Below are 24,239 nucleotides of genomic sequence, written 5' to 3'. Positions count from 1 at the left end.
AAATGACCAGAAGTAGCATGACTTTTCAGTCTTTAATTGCTGCAGATACAGAAACCCTTAGCATACCTGTTCAGATGTAATAAAAGCAAGCAGTGCTTGCTCTGAGGTATAGTTTCCCCTGCCCTTTACTCTGCCTCTATGACAGTAGCATCTAAGCAGCAGTCTGAGGGTGTACACACATTAGCATTTTGGTTTCAGTCAAGAGTCTGCTTTTGAAAGGAATCTGCTAATTATTCCCACTTAGCGCACTTGCTCATTGTGGAGTGGGTCTCAGGCTATGTGAACTGGATTGCTTTTGGCTGAAATGAAAACAGAAGATGCTTTCCAGAAGGACATCTAGTCTTGTTTAATCATTATTGTGTGTTCAGTCCACTGAACTACGTTAGAATTAGTTCAATATAACCTTCCTTCCCAGATTCTAATTTCAAATACTGACCAATGTGAACATCAAGTCCTCAGAGCCAACACCTTTGCTCCACAGATTGGCTCAGACTATTCCACGTTGCTTGTTAATGTAGCTATAAACTGAGTTGTCAGGATGGCTGGGTTTACGGAAGAATCCCATCTTTGCACCCACTTCCAGAGTTAAAATCCTACAATGCCAGAATTTTCTAAGATCTGCAAGTATCTTAAAGGGGCTCTCCAATTTCAAACACTGGCCAATGTTTTTTCAGAAATGTAGGTCAACCTAAATGTAACTGTCTGTTTTGTGTAAAAAAAGTAATCCAGACAAGACAGATGGTAAGATATAACTTGTATACCTTGTAAAATGCACCTGTAACAGCCATTCAGTCTGGTTATTCTCTACATTGATTTAGAATGTTTTTATGCTTTAAGAGTCCATTCTTGTTCGAATTGTTCCATTGCTAACAGCTAATAGTGTTTATATTCATAATTAATTAAAAAACCCCCTCAAGTTTGTTTAGCCAACGAGTTCTCCAACATTCATAACCCTGTATTGCCATGCTGGAAGTTATATCTTGTGTAGTTTATGTGTCAGATGTACTAGAATGAAAAACATAGTACGAATCTTTACCAGTGACCTTCAGAAATAGGAATTTATTATCAGTTGTTGCCACTGGGATGTGTAACCTGAGCCACTCTAATGTCTTGCCAACCAGGAAGAGTTTTTAAGCATGTTTTTAGTCAATTAAAGCACCGTCAAGACAAAAGTATACAAATTCATAAGTAGCTGTACAATAAAAGGATATTTTTTTCTTTTTGCTTTTATTAAGGTCTCTGAAAGACACAAAGAAATTCTGTGTACCTAAGTTGTGGATTCACAATACAGTAAATGTGACTTTAGGATGCTTAATGGCAGCTAAGAAACACTGTAGCCTCATGGTATTAAATGCTGATCTGGTATATACTCACTTTGCTAGTTTAAATGTGTTAAAAAAAAATGGACACCTTAGCTTTATCCTGTCAGGCTTTCTGCCAAATTAGATATTGCCTGTCCATGCCATTCTAAGTTTATGCTGGATGAGGTGTTGTGTACTCTCCTGGTGATTCTGTATTGTGTGCTATAATCTGGCAAATATGCAATACTGTTCTTTCTTGAGTCATCCCAAATTTATCCACAGATCTGGATTAATGACCATGGCCTCCTGTTGCCCCCATTATCATGGTATCTGACTAAATCACAAGCTTTGATGTATTTATTCTCCTGACAACACTGTGAAGGAGAATACATCTTTGCTATCACACTGGTTTCATCATAACATGTTTTCTCTCTTGTCTAGTAGATGAAACAGTAGGGGTTATGCAGGCTTTGAGAATTTCAGTGATTAAAACCAGGAGGTAATAGAGGTGAATATTTTCTTAGAGTGTCAAGTGTTCTGCTAGGGCTCTGTTAAAGCTGTTTCATGCAACTGGATTATTCTTCTGGTTTTTAGGAAGCTAATTACTTAAATGATTTCCTTTTAGATAGTCACCAGATGCTGCATTTTGTGTAATTATCACAGTCCTTGATATAAAATATGGTTAACTTCTGTAGGTTCAGGACCGATCCAAACCCCACTGAAGTCCTTGAGTGACTCTGGGGATTCACAGAGCTGGTTGTATGAGCGAGTTTCTTGTCTCCTTGTTATTGTGTGGTCTCTCGTTTGCCCCTTTGAGTGGTGAATAACATCAAAGTCCTACTGTGCAGAAGAGTGGACAGAGGAGACAAAGAGCCTGGCTGCTTGTTGCTGCCTTAATCACCCTGCGCAGTGCTGTAACCGGTGCTCCGGCTCTCTGAGGAAGGCAAATGAGGCCGGCAACGTTACATTGTGATTTTCTCTCAAATCTGTTGAAAAATTGCTGGAAAAATAAACTGTTAAGGACAAAATTATCCCTCTTGATAAGCTGTCCTCATTCTGTCCTCCTCCAGAAGGAACTGAAAACATTCCTGACATGTGAAGTTTTGTTACTGCTGTTGCACTTATAAATAAAGCCTCCAAATGAATCAAAAGTGCTAAGTACTTAATAGGCAAGAACAAGGCAAGTCCTTTGTCCTTGAGTGCTTACCACCTAACAAAGGAATGAAAGGTGGAGCATAGGAGCAACACAGAGTGATTCTGGTGCCCACAAGTAGCTCTTTGCTCCACGCACTGCTCTGGTTCCCTCAGTGTGACCTCTGGGAGAACACGGTTTTACTAAGGGTGGGCTAAGGAGAGCTGGCACCAAACCGAGTCATAATTTTAAGCAGGAAATGCTTTAAATTCATGAGTTGCCAGTTCAGATTTTATTTGGAGGGCATGCGGGAAGAATAGATAAGTGGATGAAAAAAGTGTATTTTGTTAATGCGCTGCCATGAAGAAATCTGGGATTTCCAAAACAAGACTGCATTGTGTGCATCTGTTCTGTACTGCAAAAAGATCCTTGGACTTCTTAAATCAGGAGGACCAAAGTAGTAGCCATGACATCTTTTCCCATTATTATTCAGAAAGCAGTATATAATAATTTTTATCTTCTAGAAGTGTAAACAAAACACTCTTTTGCATGTCAAGACTTAGAAAGTGGAAAGGTATAAAATATCGACATTCATGGAAGAGGTGGCATCACAGATCTTTTTTTTCTGGCACTCTTTGTTCTGCCAGAGCTGATGCAGGGAGATTTTAATCTATTTCTTTACTGTACCAGAAACATGTCTGAAACTCACATAGCCTTATTTTGTAATTAAATGTTTGAGAAATACTGGTATTTGTATTTGCATGTAATTAACTTTTAAAGCACTGTGTAGAGGGCTTTTTGCTTTTAAACTAGCCTGGAGTCAATAAATATCTTTACAGACGTCAATTTGGTCAGCAGTAAAGAGGTAAATAGAAACTAATGACACTCATCAAGCCTGTGGCATGAATGATTTATTGGACACAATCATTTAACACTTTTATAAAGTCAATACAAGGGAAAGAAACAGGTTTCTTATTATGGTAAACTGTATTTCTAGTGTCAGCATGTAGTGATTTATGACAAACCTGTGGCCAGGATTAGGGTATTATAAATGGGGGAAAATAGAAGGCTCATTAATTTTTTATACCCACAGGTAGAAGACATGCAGTGGGCTAACAGAGAACACACTCATCCAGCATCTGTCTGCAGCCTGCCCTGTAAAGCTGGGGAAAGAAAGAAAACCGTGAAGGGAGTGCCCTGCTGCTGGCACTGTGAACGCTGCGAGGGGTACCATTACCAGGTGGATGAATTCAACTGTGAACTGTGCCCCATTAATAAGAGACCAAACGCCAACCGTACAGATTGCCAGCTTATCCCTATAATCAAACTGGAGTGGCATTCTCCTTGGGCCATCGTGCCCGTCTTCATAGCTATTCTTGGTATAATTGCCACCACCTTTGTGATTGTGACATTTGTCCGGTACAACGACACACCGATCGTCAGGGCCTCTGGACGGGAGCTCAGTTATGTGCTCTTGACTGGGATTTTTCTCTGTTACTCCATTACTTTTTTAATGATCGCGACTCCTGATACAGTGGTCTGCTCGTTTCGAAGGATCTTTTTAGGACTTGGCATGTGTTTCAGCTATGCTGCCTTGCTTACCAAAACAAACAGGATTCACAGAATATTTGAACAAGGTAAAAAGTCTGTCACAGCTCCCAAATTTATTAGTCCAGCTTCCCAGCTGGTGATCACTTTCAGCCTCATATCCATGCAGCTTATTGGAGTCTTCATCTGGTTTGCTATCGATCCACCACATACCATCGTAGACTATGGAGAGCAGAGGACACTTGAACCAGAAAATGCCAGGGGAGTTCTCAAATGTGACATTTCAGATCTTTCTCTCATTTGTTCCCTTGGATACAGTATTCTCTTGATGGTCACATGCACTGTTTATGCTATTAAAACAAGAGGGGTTCCAGAGACCTTCAACGAAGCCAAACCCATTGGATTTACCATGTACACAACCTGCATAATTTGGTTAGCTTTTATCCCAATCTTTTTTGGTACGGCCCAATCAGCAGAGAAGGTAAGTGATGATAACTTTACAAATCAAATACTATCCTTTTTCTATTTTCATCTTGCAATACTTACAGCACTACAGTACACTTTCACTCTTATGAATGAGTAATTCTGAATGATAATTGCAAACAAACTCTCAGAATTCACAGATAATAAAATATATGATTCAAAAGGTAGGTTTCCTATATTTTAACACAAGAAACTGAATGTGATTGTGGTGTGGCTGGCATAACAACACTGACATTTTCTCAATATATCCTTAAATGACGGTTTCTTCTAACATTTATTATTACCCTTCAGTGATGCTCTTGCCTGTTACGTGAAGCACTATAAATCTTTGTTATCATCCACAGATCTGATAGAAATGGTTGCATTTCAAAAGTCTAAGAAGATCAACTTACATTTGTCAAAAATAATGAAGAAGAATGCCTGGGCAGAATGAAAAGAATTACTTTTCTCTCTGGTTGACACATATAACTTTAAAAAAAAAAAAAAAGGAAGAATGAATGAAGTGTATGTAAAATCATATAAAGTGTAATTCACCAATTATTATCTCAGAGCAAAAAGAAAACATTTTCTTGATCTTTTAATGAGAAATTAAATGTTGCATACGTGGATATCTGTTATTCCTTGTTCAACTGGCATGGGTCTTTCCTGATACCAGTCATAGTGAGCAGTGCAAAACATGTCAGACATTCAACTCTCCTTCTCTCAGTTCTAATGGGAAGGCAGAGGAAAATGTTGACTGTGTGAGGTTTTATCCAGGTGATAGTGATGAAAGTGACAAGTTAGGTAGGAAAGAGCCATTTTCTTCTAGTAGGTGTTTTTTATAATGTTTTAAAATATACATTTTAATTTAATTGGAAAAGTCAACATGTCCACTTATAATTGCAAAGGTTTGGCATCTGTCTGGTTTAGAGAGCACTCTTGCCCTCTTGCATGTTTAGGTGGATTGTATTTAAATTCCGACTTTTTTGTATGTGTAGGCTTAAGTCAGAAAAATACTTCATTGTATAAATGTGTGGTACTTTTTGGTTTAAAAACTTGGGCCAGTCAGTTTTACAGCAAGTGCCTATAACAAAAGAAATGTATTTCTGAGTATTGAAACACAGAAAATATTATTTGGCTGGCAACTCTGCAGTGAGTTTTGATTTACGCCATTGGTTCACCTTAGCTTGTAGTAAAGCATGACTTGGTTTTGACCTTTAAAGACAAGATTAATGAACACCTGCTTTGCATTTCTTTTATGAAACCGAAGACTGAACACACAAATTATACTAAATCACACAGCTTCTAACACTAAATTTCACTTGTTAGTTGCCTTTTTTTCTAAATGATTTGTTAGTCTTTAGGTAACGACTTTCAGGAGGAAAAAAAGAAATTAATATGCTAATACAGTAGCTCTGTAATTCAAATAATTATTTTCACAGTGCTTCTACTTTTTGCTGCAAATAAAAACATGTTTCCACACAGAGTCTTATGGATATCATCAAAATAGTTCGCATATTCATACAATTAAATTGCTTACCTACTGTCCTGGTTTCAGCTGGGATAGAGTTAACTGTCTTCCTAGTAGCTGGTACAGTGCTGTGTTTTGAGTTCAGTATGTGAAGAATGTTGATAAGACACTGATGTTTTCAGTTGTTGCTCAGTAGTGTTTAGACTAATGTCAAGGATTTTTCAGCTTCTCATGCCCAGCCAGTGAGAAAGCTGGAGGGGCACAAGAAGTTGGCACAGGACACAGCCAGGGCACCTGACCCAAACTGGCCAACGGGGTATTCCATACCATGTGACGTCCCATCTAGTATAGGAACGGGGAAGTGGGGGCAGGGATTCGCCGCTCGGGGACTGGCTGGGTGTCGGTCGGCGGGTGGTGAGCAATTGCACTGCGGATCATTTGTACATTCCAATCCTTTCATTATTTCTGTTGTCATTTTATTAGTGTTATCATTATCATTATTAGTTTCTTCTTTTTCTGTTCTATTAAACCATTCTTATCTCAACCCACGGGTTTTGCTTCTTTTCCCGATTTTCTCCCCCATCCCACTGGGTGGGGGGGAGTGAGTGAGCGGCTGCGTGATGTTTAGTTGCTGGCTGGGGTTAAACCACGACACCTACATAGGACAAAAATGTAATATCTTAGTGCATACATATGTACATTGGCCGTAAAAACTCAAAGTTGCTTGTAGATTTCTCAGTTAATGCATAACACCAAAAGAAGCATTTTAAGAGCAAACTAATACATTATAGAATACTTTATTTGAAATTCGGTGTTATGATCTTTTTTGAGGATGAAAGAAATGAAAGAGAAAATGAACTTAAACAGACTTTTGTTATGTGCTTACTCACTTTGCAGTTGATTTTAGAATCCTGAAATTATTTTTTTTTATGGCTTGAGTTTGTTCAGAGAGAACAGAGCAATAAGCTGGGGAACTTAAAGTACTATTTAAAAGCAGTGGTTCCTTTTTTGAAATGTTGACACTAATAAAATCTAACATAGCATTCATTACAAGCCAGGTGTACTTCCAACTAGCAATTCATTGAACTACTAGCTTTAGACACACTTCTGTTTGAATAAAGAGTAGTTAAAACTTCTCTGAAATTTTTTAAGGAACTTCTGTTTTCCTAAACATCAGTAGTGCTTACAACAATAGCAGAAGTCATTATGCATTTTTTGAAACAGAGGTTAACTATTCCATGAACACAGATTAAGTAGAAAATGTATTGAGAAGCTTTTAGCCGGCTGAATATGAGCCAGCAGTGTGCCCAGGTGACCAAGAAGGCCAACGGCATCCTGGCCTCTATCAGGAACAGTGTGGCCAGCAGGAGCAGGGAGGTTGTTGTTCCCCTGTACTCGGCACTGGTGAGGCCGCACCTCAAGTACTGTGTTCAGTTTTGGGCCCCTCACTGCAGGAAAGACATTGAGGTGCTGGAGCGTGTCCAGAGAAGGGCAACCAAGTTGGTGAGGGGCCTGGAGCACAAGTCTTATGAGGAGCAGCTGAGGGAACTGGGGTTGTTCAGTCTGGAGAAAAGGAGGCTGAGGGGAGACCTTATCGCTCTCTACAACTACCTGAAAGGGGGTTGTAGTGAGGTGGGTGTTGGTCTCTTCTGTCAGGTGTCTGGAGATAGGACAAGAGGAAATGGCCTCAAGTTGAGGCAAGGGAGATTTAGGTTAGATATTAGGAAAAATTTTTTTACTGAGAGGGTTGTCAAACATTGGAATGGGCTGCCCAGGGAAGTGGTTGAGTCACCATCCCCAGAGATATTCAAAAAGTGAGTGGACAGGGTATTTCAGAACATGGTTTAGGGGGCATGGTTAATGGTTGGACTCGATGATCTTGAAGGTCTTTTCCAACCGAAATGATTCTATGATTCTATGATTCTATTTTATTTTTATTTCACTGTCAAAGTATTTCCACTGTTAAACAAAAAAATAGGACCGTTAATGTGAAAAACAGGTGTCTAGATTCAAAACTCATAGATCATTGTGGAAAGGTTACCTTTACTTTTAGTGGCCTTGGGATCAATTCCCAAAAGTGTAAATATGCTAAGAGATTTTGGGTAGAACCTAGAGGAGTATAAGCCTGTACAGTTGGCACAAGTGCATAAATTGAGTGTTGGTGTCCGTCAGACTTCAAATATGTGTGATGAAGGGCATATAAATAAGCATAAGTACTTCTCTGCAGACAGATTGTGAATCTTGCTGATATGTTCTTGCTGTGAAGCTCAGGATGGGAAACCTCTCTCTCCACTGTACATATGAGGAACATTGGTTGTCTAGCTGGTTAATACAGCTGAGTTAAATGCCTGAATTTGCATGATGTGACACATCCATAAGAGAAAATACGGTAAAAGTTAAGGTAACTTGACAAGACTTGACAAGTGGGAATATGTTGATTTATAGTCTTGACATTTGTAACATGTTTAACAGTCCTTTATAACAGATGCTGTTTCTACTTATATATATTACCTCAGTTTATGTGTAAGTTTAAAACTAATACAAAATTGAGAAAAGTACTATATAATATTCAAGAAATTAAAATTGTATGTATCTATGGCCAATTAACAAAAGGTTAAAATAACCTTGTGTCCTGGTTTCAGCTGGGATAGAGTTAACTGTCTTCCTAGCACAACCCAAGCTTGGTGGCTCTTATGGAAGTCCATGTTTATTGTTTGTCCTTAATCTCAAGCAGCAGAATATAAAACCCTTGTGCTATTAAACACACCATTTTTAGATTGTCATTCCTACAGATGTTCTGCAGAGAACAATAAGAGCATTGACTTTAAGTCCTGTGTGATTTTTTTTGTCCAATTCATGATTTTGCCCATTTATGATCAAGCCTGTTTTGATAGCTGCTGTTTTACAAAAGGAACACACCACAGATTGTTAAATTATTCCACTGTGTCATTGAACTGAATGAAAAATGTATCCCTACAACATAAAACGCCAATTTTCTAACACTTGCGTAAAAGTCAGTGAGGTGCTTTACAGGCAAAGGAGTGAAATTCTGTGAGAAAGCATTCTGTGAATATAGCCTTCATCTATGTCATGCACATGAACATGGCAAAACACTGGAAGTACCGGGTTCATCTGGAATAGAGATGGCTGAAATGTCATGATGTCTGGAATGCCACAGAAAAAAGACTGAATTTAGCTGAGTGATTAAAACAGATGTTTAAGGAACCTCTGGGTAAAATTAAGTTACAGTGGAAGACTGCACAAAAACCAGCTGAAGATAGATGGCTGTCTAAAGTACGTCCCTATTTGATAAACTGAACTTTTAAAATTTCCGTCCTTTTACCAGTTTTGACAGGTGGATGAATCATGTTCATTCACAGATAATAAAGATATCATTTATTACATTAACCTGGAAATACTCTGTTTTGAATGAGAAGATGAATACTTGTTTCCCATGTGAAAGAAAAGAGGTTGCACTTTCTGCTGAGGAAAAAGGACCATGGAAAACACTGAATGATTTCTTCCTTCTCTTCCCACCGGAAGCAATTGCAAGGTGTAATCTAACAAGGCAGATAAATTTTAACGTATTTCCAATTATGCTGACAAGTTTTATTTCTCTTTTCATAGGTGCAGTAGAGGCAAAACAAGCTGTAATATATGGTAAAAATCTTCCCATAAATTATTATCTTTATGACCTTACTATTCCAGCTGTTTTCATCCTAGATTTACTGATCATGTGGATCTTATACCCAGATGTTAGTAACATTAAAAGAAGCTAGAAACAATTCTAAGAGTATCCCAATATTAATGTGACTTGTAAACTACTGCTGTAGTTGTCAAGAGGAAGATATTCAGTTCTCAGTGGTAGAGGTAGTTCCATTAGTCTAGTCAGATATGTTCTTTAGCTTAAAGAAAAGAACTACTAATGACAATTCAGGTAAAGACCCTTTGCTTCCCCCACATTTCTAAAAAATTTATACAAATCACCTTTTTTTGTGTGTGTTTATGTTATGAATTCTTGGCCAAATATATTCCTGTCACTGTAAGAAAACAAAGCATCTTAATGATGCCTCAAGCTGTGTTAATGAAGCAGACTGCACTAAGTCTTTTTTTCACCTCAAAGCATTCTCTTCTAATCCTGATCATATTCAGAGATCTAGCTCTGCGGGTAGTCCATGCAGTACACATCACAGGAAAAAGTCCAGAAAGACAATTTATCATGTTAGTATTTCTTCCATTTTATGAATAATGTTTGGCTTGATTAAACTAGAATCTTTAGTGCCAACACTGTGCATAGCATGAGGATTAATCTGAGGGGTATTTGGAACAGTTTCTGATTTTCATTATTACGGGATACAAAGTTAGAATACTGCTGAAGCGATACTTCCCACATTCAGCAGTTTATCATTGTTCAAAACTCAATTTCTGTGCTATTTTTTCATAATCTTTGACATATGGGACAACCTGCAGGTTTGTAACAAAATTATCAGTACTTGAATTTTTGCATATTTTGGAACACAGAAAATCAGATAAAATTCACCAGATTGTCTGATAGAAATATTCCTCCCTCTCACTGGAAATTGTATGTTAAGAAAGGGGAAGCTTTTAATAATGTTTTCTCATGTCATGTTTTTCAAAACGTAAATATTTCATGAGCTAAATTATTTCTAAATTTGATAATTTCCTAGGATTTGTGACCTAATCCTTAGCAGAAATTAGGACTTTGTTGTTCTGTTGTAGAAGCAGAGTGGCAAAAAAGACGTGAAGAAGAGTACAACTGAATTGCAATTTATTGCCCAATCTTCCTCTGCTCCCTTTCCCTCTGTAAGGGAAATTCCTCCTTCCTTGCTTATTCCTGAGACAGCATGTTTCCCTCCAGCTGGTGAAGATATTCAGTGCAGTGCAGGTCATGGACGTTGCTGGGTCCACCCATTGGATGAACAAATAACGGTTGCAGCAGCCCCACAAACCTGTTCTTCTCTCCCCAGCCTTCCATGAGCTGGTGCAAGAGGACAGAGCAGTGGTCATACTTCTCCAGTGTGGCTGCGTAAACTGCAAAAGGTACCCCTAATGAGAAACCAGTTAAATATAGAGATCCTCTTTTCTTTCAAAAGTCACTTTGGGGGAACCCATTCCAAAAGTTGTTTCTTAGGAAAAGCTTCTCTGTTCCCACTAGAATCACAAGTGAAAATTATGAAAAAAGTTTATTAGCTAGTAAGGGAAACAAAAATGATAGCTTGGGTCATTTAAAATATTGTGGGCATTTAGAAAGCTTTTTTCCAGTTTGAACCTTTTCTATCTTTTTGAGTTTAAATTGGATTTTGGAAGCAGAGCAGTTTTGATATTGAAAGAGCATAATTTCATAACTTTTAAACTGTTCCCACTTTCTTAAACTGCAAAATGTCTGAACTGACTGGTAACTGTAATGCCAGACTTGCATTTAAAGAAACATTTATCAAAACATTTCTGACCAGCTTTCAGGCCAAGTACTGACTTTCTTAGAAATGAAACTGTACTATAGTGTAATTATCTAAACTGCATTAGATTAACTAAGAAATCAGAAGGGATTACTGTAGTCAATCAAGTCAGTCTTTTGTGCCAGAAGGTGTCCTGAGCTCTCTGTTCACTTAGATGTTGTTCAGGCTCATTTTGATAATTTAAGATCATAGCATTCTTTGTGGGGTAGTCATCTGCTCCCTTGTTTAGCTGCTTTTCTCCACAAATGAATGAGTAGAGGAAAAAGAGGTAAGGCTCCCAAGTTCTTTCAAGTTGTTTTGAGGTGAAATATGTCTGCAAAGCTTTGCTGAAACCCCCTTGGACTGAAGAGAAAAGGTCCCTCTGCTTCTGCCTGCTCATGATGTGTAGGTGTGACCTGCCTGGTAAAGTGCATGAAAGCTAGGGGGAAGGTTTCTTTCAGACTGTGCTACCCACTCAATGAAATCTTATGGAGGGCTGAATGCAGCTACTTTTTAAAATCCTAGCCCCTGTTTAGATTTTTTGTTATTCAGCATAGTGTGTACCCAAAATTCAGCAAGTGTTCTTCTTGCTGAATGAAAGACTTTGTGCAAAGCTAGTGCATACGTAATTTTAAAGACTCAACTTTATTGTTTTAAGATATGCCTACAGTCTTTAGGTTGCAATTTTATTTCTCTGTTTACTTTTACATTAATTAAGCCACTAGCATTTTAAGTATGTACACTGAGCACTGATTTTCATTGTAAGTTTATTAGGAGGTACCAGAAAGAGAGAAAATGCCAGCTTCTCTAAGAAGTGGATTATTTAATGAGATATAAAGCCATTTTTTTCAGTTCAGTGAGATGCTCGTGTGTGCACCTGAAGGTTGTATACCCTGTTCTTTTCTGCATGGTTGCATGTCTGTTCCAGTATGAGCATGGAGCTGGCCTACCTAGTTGTGTACATTGTAGAGATATGCACCTGTCACATAATGGAAAACACCAGCATTTTGCTTGTCTGACATGTTTGCTTCTGGCCCTGTCATGAGTGATAGCTTCTTTCCCAAAGCCAGGAAGGAGCTGCCAGAAAAATTAAATTTGCCTGTGATCTGCTTCCTATTCCATCCTGAGGAATGTCAGAGAGTTGGTAACAGGTATATGAAGAAGGAATGCGTGCTAGAGAACTTTAAATAGACCTTTTTGGCTGCTTGCTGGTTTCTGTGATAAGTAACTAATTCTAACCGAGAAGCAGAAACTATTCTGTGAAGCACAGATAACTAAATAACTCTGCCATTTCCATCTACTTTAGAAAAGAATAATCAGTAATCACACATGGCAGTCTGTGAAAGACCACAAATGTTTCATAGAGATAATCTGGAAAAAAAATTATGCCTTATCTACTGTATTTCTAGAAATCAGCTTCACTTCACAAAAATGTTGATCTTTTGGCTCTGATTTATTCAATGCCAAAAATATGGTTGTCTTCAACAAGTGCAGTTAAACAGAAAGCCTTCCAGTTGTGTTAGATGATATTTGCACATTAAGAGATTGCTCTTTGGTATTAAGATGCTATAAACTTTCAAGATTGTGTTTCATCAACAAGTGTAACTGTGAGATGGGGTCCTCTATGTCATTATTATGCACAGGACAGCATCCAAGTCACCGATGGTTTTGCATAAAAAGAAAAAGTGGGAAATACATCTTACATTTTAATCATGCTCTCAACTGCTTCATGCCCTTATGGTCAAGCACTGGCAACTGGTGCCCAGCCACACTGCATCTGAAGAGGACCACAGACAGTTTAACAGTTCATTAAAAGCAAGCATATTTCTTTTGACCAATTGCAAGATTCTTTGTATGCAACAACAGCGGATTTGGGTATTCAAGGGATGCACATAAAGTGTTGCATCATGGGACCTTATAAAAAAAACGGATTGAGACAAATGCAGCTCCTGCATCTTGTTTTGTATTCATTACCATCCATTATTCTGCATTCAAAATGAAGGCATACATAGCAATTTTTGGACTCAGATGCCTAATAAAAAGTTCATCCTCACAGAAGTTCATGAGCCTACAAACTCATTCAGGTTTCCATTTCAGACTGAAATCTGGTCTCAGATTGAGACCAGAGCAGGCTGATGTGTTACTGATGAATGAATCTTTCAGTGACTAGCTCCAGTGCTGCCCTGTGGCCTGACAGGACCCTGTTCCTTTCAGCCATCACTTCAGAACAATGAAGTGACTTGCATTTTATTGTCCTGGTTTCAGCTGGGATAGAGTTAACTGTCTTCCTAGTAGCTGGTACAGTGCTATGTTTTGAGTTCAGAGCGAAGAATGTTGATAACACTGATGTTTTCAGTTGTTGCTCAGTAGTGTTTAGACTAATGTCAAGGATTTTTCAGCTTCTCATGCCCAGCCAGTGAGAAAGCTGGAGGAGCACAAGAAGTTGGCACAGGACACAGCCAGGGCACCTGACCCAAACTGGCCAACGGGGTATTCCATACCATGTGACGTCCCATCCAGTATAGGAACGGGAAAGTGGGGGGCAGGGATTCGCCGCTCGGGGACTGGCTGGGTGTCGGTCGGCGGGTGGTGAGCAATTGCACTGCGGATCATTTGTACATTCCAATCCTTTCATTATTTCTGTTGTCATTTTATTAGTGTTATCATTATCATTATTAGTTTCTTCTTTTCTGTTCTATTAAACCGTTCTTATCTCAACCCACGGGTTTTGCTTCTTTTCCCGATTTTCTCCCCCATCCCACTGGGTGGGGGGGAGTGAGTGAGCAGCTGCGTGGTGTTTAGTTGCTGGCTGGGGTTAAACCACGACATTTATAAAATCTTAGGTTCCTGGGGCATTAGAAAGGCTGATTTAATCTGGATGAAGCAAAACTAGTGGTGTCGTGGTTTAACGCCAGCCAGCAACTAGAGCACCACGCAGCCACTCACTCACGTTGTCCCCCCCCACAGTGGGATGGGGGAGAGAATCAGAAGGAAAAAGGTAAAACTCGTGGGTTGAGATAAGAACAGTTTAATAGAACAGAAAGGAAGAAACTAATAATGATTATAATAACAATAATAAAATGACAATAACAATAATAAAATGACAATAATAATAATAGAAGTATTGGAATATACAAAACAAGTGATGCACAATGCAATTGGTCACCACTCACCGACTGATGCCCAGTTAGTTCCTGAGCAGTGTTCCCCCCAGCCCCACTCCCCCCAGTTTATATACCGGGCATGACATCACATGGTATGGAATACTCTGTTGGCCAGTTTGGGTCAGCTGCCCTGGCTGTGTCCCCTCCCAACTTCTTGTGTCCCTCCAGCCTTCTTGCTGGCTGGGCATGAGAAGCTGAAAAATCCTTGAATTGGTATAAACAATACTTAGCAACAACTGAAAACATCAGTGGGTTTTCAACATTCTTCTCATACTGAACCCAAAACATAACACTATACCAGCTACTAGAAAGAAAATTAACTCTATCCCAGCTGAAACCAGGACAACTGGTAACACAAACTGTATGGGAAGTATACGTAAGCAAATTTATCACTTACTGAAAAATGGAATTCAATATGTTTGTAAGTACACAGGAAGAGGGATTTTTTTTTTTTCAGTTAAGAATTATATGATAAACCCACATACTGGGAAAAAAATATATCTATGGGTAATAGAAAGTTAATTCCGGCTATCTTTTACACTTTTGTTAAGAAAAATAGAAAATCTTCAAATAGAACACTGTTTAGAAATTGGGTTGGAACTCTTTCTGGGATGGTCTTGTGAGACTTCTTGTACTTGCTAGCTCCTGCCAAGTTGGAAGCAGTACAAAAAATAGCCTTTGTTGTAGCTTTAAAAATGCTTTTACCTTACTGAAAACAAGTAAACACATCTATGAAAGACAGAAGAAACAAATTAAAAAGGCTTTTAGCTTAGCTTTGAGTAGATATTCAGCTTCTTGTCTTTCTTATCTCCTACTACAATAATTTCAATTTTGCATAGGTTTCATAACACTCTCAAGATTTTGATCTTACAAGTATGATGAAACGCTGTGGACTGGTAAATTGTGATGCATAGGCTGAGCCTTAATAACAACGCACGTACAAGATCATCACACACCACATCTGGAATTTGACTCATGATCAGCACCTAATCAAAGCCATATTACCCTCTATTTCCTTTAGAGTAATAACATTTTCAAAGACAATCATGGTGACTCAACTAAAGTGTTAGTTATGTAAAGCACAGTAAGTTGATATGTGTTTCAGCCCCTCGTGACCATTCTGTTGTTTAAGAATTGTAATAGTTTGTGTAGCTGAGAATATGCCAATACGTTGGACATTCAATAAAAATACAAGATCCAGACCAAAAATTTAATTCAATATAAGCCCAGTAAAATTTGTAACAGAATTGGTAAATACAATAAAATTCTTAAATTTGGGTACAGTGAATGTTAAATTCCTATCTCAGAAAGATGGAAGTACCAGGAACCAGAAAATGTTGGAAGTCTGATTTCACACAGACTAGTGAGCTTTATGCTTACTTTTAAAAAGCAGAACTAAATCTATTACAGGAATAAATCTTTAATTGGATTGTTAACACTGAATATGCATGTAAGCATGTCTGTACAAATATTTCATTTTATATAACTGTAAGATCTTTCTTGCATGAAACCAGAATAATCAGTTTAAAAGGCCCAGCAAAAGCAATACTTTCAATACATATATGACCACCTTGTACAAAACAAAGACTTCAATTGGTCATATACATCTATTTTTCTGAAAGCCTATTTTTCTTTCAGTTTGCAGTGAAGCTTCTTAACAAGAGATAAAGTGAAAATAGAGAGAACCATACAAGCTAAGCCAAGAGGGTCAGAATTTAACAGTAGCAGAACGTTATCTTTTTTTCTAGTAATCCAGCTAAAAATGGATTAGTTATGAAATATCGTCTTAACTTCAGACATGCATTTTCAGTATGTACATATAGTTTGAATTTTTCACTTCCTAAAATGGTGCTTTCCGGACTTGAGAGTAATTTCATAGTCAGTCAGTTTACCAGAAACATGACCCTAGTAGAATGGTCAAATGATTGTTTTCATGGTGATTATCAAGGTCATGTTTACTTGATATTGTGAAACATGTGGATGGGATTAAAGTGGTGTTATCAGGCTCATTGATAAACTGATGACACAGCAAGTGGATAAATCTGGTTTTTACAGAAAACATCCTCCTGTCTGCCACAGTACAATAAGAATAGTTGAACAATGAAAGGAAGAAAGACACAGGACTTGATTGTCCTTTTTTTTAACTCCACTGAACTCAGATGGAATAACAGCAGGTATTCACAGGTATTGTGAATGCTATTCAGACAGGTACTGCACAACACTTCCCAATTACAAAACAGCAAGGTCAGAAGGAGATTAGAAGAGAAGCCAGGAACTTAAAAGACAGTGTTCAATAGCAAACATAGGAAAAGATTTTTAGCTTTGAAGCTGAGGAACACATGACATTTTGCAAGTGTCTTTTCTAGTAAGCTAGCACTTGTAATTGAGTGAGGTATAGCAGAAGAGCTCACAGCAGGCAAAGCATCTATCTCCTAATCTAGTCATCAAAAAGACCCAGGCAAACCAATGTGGCATGATACAGAAATTGGTCCCAAAGCCCCGAACTGCTTTTCAAACAGTCTCTGTAAGGGAATTGTTTGCACCATATGTTTTCCTTAAGAGCTGATCTACTCAAATGGTGCTGTAGAGGGAAAGTCCTACACATACAATGCAAATTATGGTACAGTTTGAAGCAGCTTCCTCCAGAACACATCACCTTCTATCCCTTTGAGCCATCACAGTGCATAAAATTTTATTGACCTACAAAGATCATGTATCTCCACCAAGGCTTCCAGATTTCCAAGTTGGAAATTTCTCTGTTATTCCCTCTGCACTATTTGCCTTGTTAATGAGGCTTGTAATTTCTTCATTTCCAACCACCACCAAAGCCATAACCTTTGTCCTTATCAACCTTCATTTTTTTGCTGTTTATGTCCTCCTCTCTTGTTTCCCTGTTTGCTTACTTTATAATTTGTCCAGGATAGAACAGTCATTCTAGCCAGTGCCACTTTTATTCCATAATATCCAAAATACTAGTTCTTTTCTGTATGACTTAGTACTTAGACCCTGCACTTCTCCCCGTGTCTCTTCCTCTTCTCCCTCACTGACATTGATGTTGGCTTTTTGTTATTGGTGTTTGTTACTTTCACTCTTAAATTTAGCAAAATTTTATGACTCCTGTACACAAACACTTTCTTTCTTTCTCTCTTTCTTTCTTCCCTTCCTTCCTTTCTTTTTCTTTCTTTCTTTCTTTCTTTCTTTCTTTCTTTCTTTCTTTCTTTCTTTCTTTCTTTCTTTCTTTCTTTCTTTCTTTCTTTCTTTCTTTCTTTCTTTCTTTCCATCTGACTACATTGAGCATTCTCAAATCTATCCAAGTTTTAGTTCCTTTGTTTAGTGCTCCATTTCTGAAAGGTTCAGGTAAAGCCACAATCCAGTTCAAGTGAGTGGGAGTTTTGCCAATGATGTCAAGAAACCTTTGATGTCACTGCTCCAGCTGCTGTTAACTCTTCCTTTAATCCTTCCTCTGTATGCATCCTATCTATTTTCCAAGCTGCTAGAAGCTTTTCTAAAGGGACCTGTGTAAGTTAGAATTTTGCACATCTCTGTTATACAAGAATATAATTGGGGAATCTGACACTGTATTTTTCATCGTTTATCTTACATAAATGTCATATATGACTTGGCTTCATCTTGAGCTGACTGTCCTATACTTTTCTGTAGTTTTAATAAACAGCCCTGTGTGTGTTTGAATTCTCCTGTATACCAAGAGAATGGTATAAAAATACACTGCAGGCAGGTCTGGTTTTCTAAACATCCAAACCAGGAGAAATTCTAAATACATTATGTCCTTAAACAGTGTCATACATGGTTTTACTGCTACACTAGAAGTTTGTAAGCAAGAAGGGCACATAGATGTAGGAAAGAGAAATACGTGGCAAGCCTCCTCCTGTCTCCTAGGCAGGGATGTAACAAGCAGATCTCGTTGACTCCCTGTTTCCTTTTTTGGCTTTTCTCTTTGTACCTGTGTAGCTCTGTATGGTACTTGGGCGCGTTTCATGCTAGACTGTGGGCTAGAGGGAAGCACTGTCAGCTGGCATTGCTCCAGCTGTGCTTGCTTTGAGAAGGTGGTTCAGAGCCAGGCATTTTAATATCACAGCCAGGCGTTTTAGTATTTGACTATATCCATTTTCTCTCAAGGTCACCAGAATATACAAGGAAATGGCAAAACTGCAGTTGAACAGGCCTATTCTGTATGACATAAGTTAATGTCATTTCTATACCTGTCTGCTGGAAAAAGTTCTTTGTATTTCAAAACACTGACAGTGGGCTGAAGATCTACTCTGGATAGATTTTTTTTTTTAATTGCAACAAAGAGATTTTTAAGTGCTGTTGGTGTCATCTTACGGAATGTACTAGTACCTGGCAGAACGCTGTTTGACTATAAGGCTAATTAATAATTTCTGTCTCCTATACATGACTGAAATAAACACTTTGGTAAAATTATGCTAGACTTTTTATCTACCGAATGAGAAGGATTAAGCCTGATTTTAATTGTGTCATCTGAATACTAACACAAGCTCTTTGGGCCTTTTTGCCCATGGATGAATACATGTATTCCTTTTAATGTTAAAGCTGTTGTGCACCCACATTGACAGAAGACTAGACCCCTATGGTTGCAAAATGAAACCATGGGCACCCCTCCAACACATGTAATGCCTCAGAGTCAATGCTAAGACCTATTTTTACTGCAGTTAGCACTACCATGCTGTTTAAAATGACAGAGTACAGGCAAGTAACTTAGATCTAACCTGTCAGGTTAGCCAGCAGTGATGTGTTTCAGAGCACCAGTGCTCTTATTTTCTCTGTGCTTTTTTTCTTACTTGTTCTTGCTTTTCAGCTCTGGTAAACAGTACTCCCTTCCTCCTACAAAGCCATCCACTTGGGTGAAGGATATTTCACAGAGGCCCCACGCTCTGTGCCTTATTGACTGCTCGTTGAAATTACTTTTTCCTTATATTCACAATTCATCTCTCTCTGTTTTTTTTTTCCTTAACCAAGGCCTCTTTCAATTATTTTGAAGAATCATATGTTCTTTCCTTAAGAGGTTTAAATGTACATGTTTTCTTATTCAGATGATGACAGCATTTAGCTCACAATCTAATCAAAGCGTGTAATATCTACATTAAAAGGGGAAAAGAAAAGAAAACACCCTGTTGCTTCCTAAAGCTTAAAGTACTTAGATTTGTCAAAGAAAACAGAAAACGTTGCTGCTTTATACATAGATCGTGATTATTTTTCACAGCATGAGAGAGTGCCAGGTCAGTGGTCTTCACCTCTGTTCCCAGTATTTCTACAAGTTCAGGCCTGAAGGTCTAATTTCAAATTTCAGTTTAATTAAAGTTTTCTGTGTGGATTTTAGGTATGTTAAGCCACTTGCTTGAGTTTAAGAGTGTGTTAATCCATGTGTTTGAAGACATACTTGCATACCCAAGGCATGGAGGGGAGTTAGCAAACATTACTTACAGCTACATTTGATTCCATGAGTGGACCAGCCGTTACTACATGGTCATCAGTGCTGTACAACAAGAGATGGAATTGACTAGACTAGACTAGAGTAGGCTAGATTAGAATATTTCAGTTAGAAGGGACCTACAATGAACACTTAGTCCAATTGCCTGACTGCTTCAGGGCCAAATTCAAACATACGCTTCTGGAGCTTCAGCAAGATATTGTAATTGTTCTGGTATCATGAAATCCAATGGAACAGGTCAGCACATCAACTAAAAAGATTTAATTCATTAGTTAGAAGTATGGAATTCCTTTTAGACATTTCAAAGGAGGAAAAAAGCCACATCTATTGTATTGGATTATTTGATGAAGCCACATCAGATACTTTGATTTTCCTATGCGAGAGTGAACTGCTTTCAGTTAATTTTTACAGTAAATGAATTTCCATTTTCCTCAGAATAAAATCTATACAAGTTGACAAAGATACAAAAAAACACCCTCTGTAAATGTGGTGTTTTCATAATTGAAGCTTTTGTGCAACCTTAATTTTGGCACTCTGGGACACATAGATTCTGTAGCTCCTGAAGTAGTTGTACCAGAGAGCGAGGGAAAGAGCAGAAAATATCAGTTTGTGTCCTTTCTTGAGTACACGTGCTATTTAAGCTAACATACTGGATATGAAAAATGCCCAAATGGAACACAACAGGACAAGAGAAAGGATTGACTAGCTGGATAGAGAGATCATATACTATAAATTCTGAAGGGAGTGGGTAATGTGTGCACGATCTCTTATGACACACTGATGACAGAAACATCTTATAAGCTTATTATGGCTTTGGATGATCCATTTTCCCTAAGAGAAAAGATTATCCTATGCTGTAGGAGGGTGCCATTTTCCAGTGAACTCATATGGTAAGTATGGCTCCTTGCAAAACAAGACAGATAAAACATATGACTCAAGCTGATCAGAGAAGCTACCTCTACACAGCGCTTTGAGCAGCTTGAAGTACCTTTGAGAGGAGCACTCAGGGAAAAGACCAGGAGACATTGCTTCTGAGAGTGGACCTCAGTGTGTCCCTACAGCATGTTCAGTCGCTGCCATGTGTCTCTGCAGTTGCAGCGCTGTTATGTGACCAATGAAGCTTTCATACAGCTATGTTGCTTACTGCAAGGTCAGGTGGAATTTAATTTTCTGAACTTGGGATACCTTTTACAGAAATAGGGGTGTCTGAAGATGAACTACAGATCTCCCACCACTGGTAATGTGGAAGAGCAAACCTGAATTAGTGAGCATAGCAGGCCTAAGTCCTACCGTCCCTTTTTATGATTAGTATAAAACTGTCCACAGTGGGACTCGAAGGTGGTGAACAACTTTTCTGGGGAATGTTGTGTCCTCTGGGGTGCAGAATACTCTGAAATAGCATGGTGTTGATCACTTGGGTTAGATAGCTGAACTTTGTTTAAGACATTGTCCAATTACTAGTGTGAAACCTTTGTAGAGAAATAATAAATAAAAAATGGGAAAAAAATCATCAACAAAAAAAAAGAAATAAAAAAAATCAAGGAAGATCTCAGATATACAACACTTATTGGCTACATCTTTAGTGCTGAACAAAACAGGAATAGAAACCACAATGGCTACAACCATACAACAGGGCGCTTAAAAATATCTGTCTTCTGGATCCCATGTGGTGCATCTATGAACCCGAGACATAGTTGTTACTTTGTTTGTACATTTTTTTTTCAGTTCAAAGTGACTGAAATAATTTGAGGGCATATAGCATATGAGATAACTTTTTTTGACAGAAATCTCACCCTGTAATATGGGTCCTTTACCATGAAAGCATGTAGAATTTGTGAATTCATTTCCTGCTCGGCTAGTAACAGTACAAAATGGAAAGAGGCATCTTTGTCAAAGCTTTGTCCATACTGCCTTTGGAAGTTATCATTGGTTTTATCCCTGAACTACTCCTGATCATTGTCTCTGAGAATAATACTCTGTAAAGGAGCTAATGGTGCCAAGAAACCTACTAGCAAGAGACCAATTAGGGAAAAAGAAAGCTGGGATTCTAGTTTCAGTGAATCTTGAATTGTTCACTCATATAGAAAAGTTCCATTTGAAAGTATGGTAAAACATAATTCCAGGATGCTCTGTAGCAAGATTATGAAGCTACTATTCTGGGAAATATGAGCCAAAGTCCCTCCATTCTCAGGAACAGTTACGAGGTTAAACAACAATATCTAACAACAGTTATGAGCTAAAAGAATGCCACCATCTGTTCTGTCTCTGATATCTCTATTTGATTTAATTTGCTTTTCTTTCAAGGGCCTGAAAAGAAAATATATGATTCAGTGATAAATAAAATATTCTTTAATGAAAAATGGTGTACATTATTGACTTTGTTTTTTCTATGAGCAAAACCAAAATAAATGCATTTGGTTCAATCTCAACCAATTTTTAAATGATGGCTTATTTGCCAAACCAGAGGAAAAAATACATCATTGATTTAACTTCACTATCTTACACCCTTGCTTCATGGCAGTGCTGTACACACTGTTCCACAGTAGCCTTAGGGGAAACACAGCCTTCGGCTACAATTACTTGTAAATGGAAAATGATTACTAACATAGAAAAAAATGCACAGCTCCTTTCCCACGAGATGAAGGATATCTCAGAATATCTCCACTGAAATTATTGTTGTCCTTGAATCTGCTAGTGACATTAAAAAGTATGACAATAGTCTTTTTTATTGGTGATTCCGTGCAGAATTCAGTGCAGTCCTCCCCAAATACACTGACAGCCAAGGCAGCCACTTGTTGGCCCCCAACTCTGCCTGACAGTTGCAAGTAGTTATATGCCTACATCGCCAAACAGATATAGCTTCATGATCAAAAGTCCAGATGTACCTGAATATAAAATACAGAATGGGTCCTCAGGTGTAGTGAACTTTGTAGGGTTTCTACTGTGGTAGGAATTTTTGTCTATCCAAGTGATAAGTATTTTAGTTTTATAATATACATAGCACCTGAAAGCAGAGGAGTGAGAGGCTAGACTCTGAGTGCCAATACCCATCACCATGATCATTTATACACCCACAAAATTGTGGAGGTAGGTCCCAAAACAACTAATAATTTTGCAGATACACAGATAGGCCTGCACACAGATCTGTCAGAGACCAAGAATCTAACAGTATTCAAAAGGAATTAGATGATAAGGATAGCTAATGCTTGAAACAATTTTGTAAGGGGATAAAATATCATACTTAAGGGTTCAGTACAGTTTCTAATGATTAATTATAAAGATAAGAACTTCATGAGAGTAGATTTTCCTGCAGCTAGGTCTCTTTTATACCTTTCTCTAAAGCACCTCACTTTGGCCACACTCTAAGACAGGATATTTGACCACATGGATCACACTTCTAATCCGGTAACTTCTACATTCTTAAACATTTAGAAAATTTTCATTTTATATTATATATTTTTAAAAATAAAATAGCTATTTGTAGTAGAAGTGTATAGAACTGGGTGGGGGTTTTTTTGTCACCAGTTTTTCCTTCTTAGTAGTTTACCTTTATATGGCACTTTTGTTAGTGTTTCTGAGCTCCTGAAAATCTTTTGTGATGTTCAGGCTTTTAAATTTTGTTCCCCATCTGTTTTTTGCAGCTCTGCTTTATGTGAGAGATCTGGTCAGTCATTCCGTGCAAAACATAAGATAGTAAAACCAAACATCCTCCCCCCCCATCTTTAGGTAGCTGTGGTTATGAAAAAGAAGAACATTCCTTCATTTAGAATCATGTTTTCATTTCTTCATGTCTACATCCTGGAAAGTTTGAAATCTGTATTCTCTGCAGCTAAGTAAATATGCTTCTGCAAACATGCTGTGATTTTCCACTTGCATAGCAAGAGTATACTTTTTAAGTGGAGACACCAAATGCTTGTTTCACTCAATTATTTGTGATTACTCCAAGATGCTTTCATCTGATAATGCAAACCATGGTGTTTAATAACTTTCAAATACATAATGTATGACTTTTCATCCTAGTGGAAGCTTTTAGGTTTTATGCAGTTGATGAAATTTCCTAATCTGACATAATTGTTGTGGCACCAACAGTTTAAAAAGTACCTCTTCTTTTAAGAGGAGGCTCCTAATCTACAGGGTGCATGTTCTGATGGGAAAGTACTGTGTGGCTGGTGGAAAGACTGCTTAGTTACTGCTTTGGAAGTAAAATGGGGACAGGTGACCACCCTCACTTGACC

At 38.1% G+C, this 24,239-nt stretch overlaps 1 protein-coding gene across 2 annotated transcripts in view; it reads left to right on the top strand.

Moving 5' to 3' along the window:
- The window catches only part of GRM8 (glutamate metabotropic receptor 8), a 364,871-nt gene that overhangs the window by 309,018 nt on the left and 31,614 nt on the right, over positions 1–24,239 (top strand). For both annotated transcript variants that reach the window (XM_052790214.1, XM_052790213.1), the window contains exon 8: positions 3,527–4,462. In XM_052790214.1, coding sequence (XP_052646174.1) covers positions 3,527–4,462 — 936 coding nt within the window. The remainder of the gene's footprint in view (positions 1–3,526; positions 4,463–24,239) is intronic.

Source organism: Harpia harpyja, chromosome 6 (assembly GCF_026419915.1).
Source record: "Harpia harpyja isolate bHarHar1 chromosome 6, bHarHar1 primary haplotype, whole genome shotgun sequence".
Taxonomy (NCBI): domain Eukaryota; kingdom Metazoa; phylum Chordata; class Aves; order Accipitriformes; family Accipitridae; genus Harpia; species Harpia harpyja.
The sequence above is the reverse complement of the archived record's forward strand: the minus strand, read 5'-3'. Positions and strand labels throughout refer to the sequence as shown.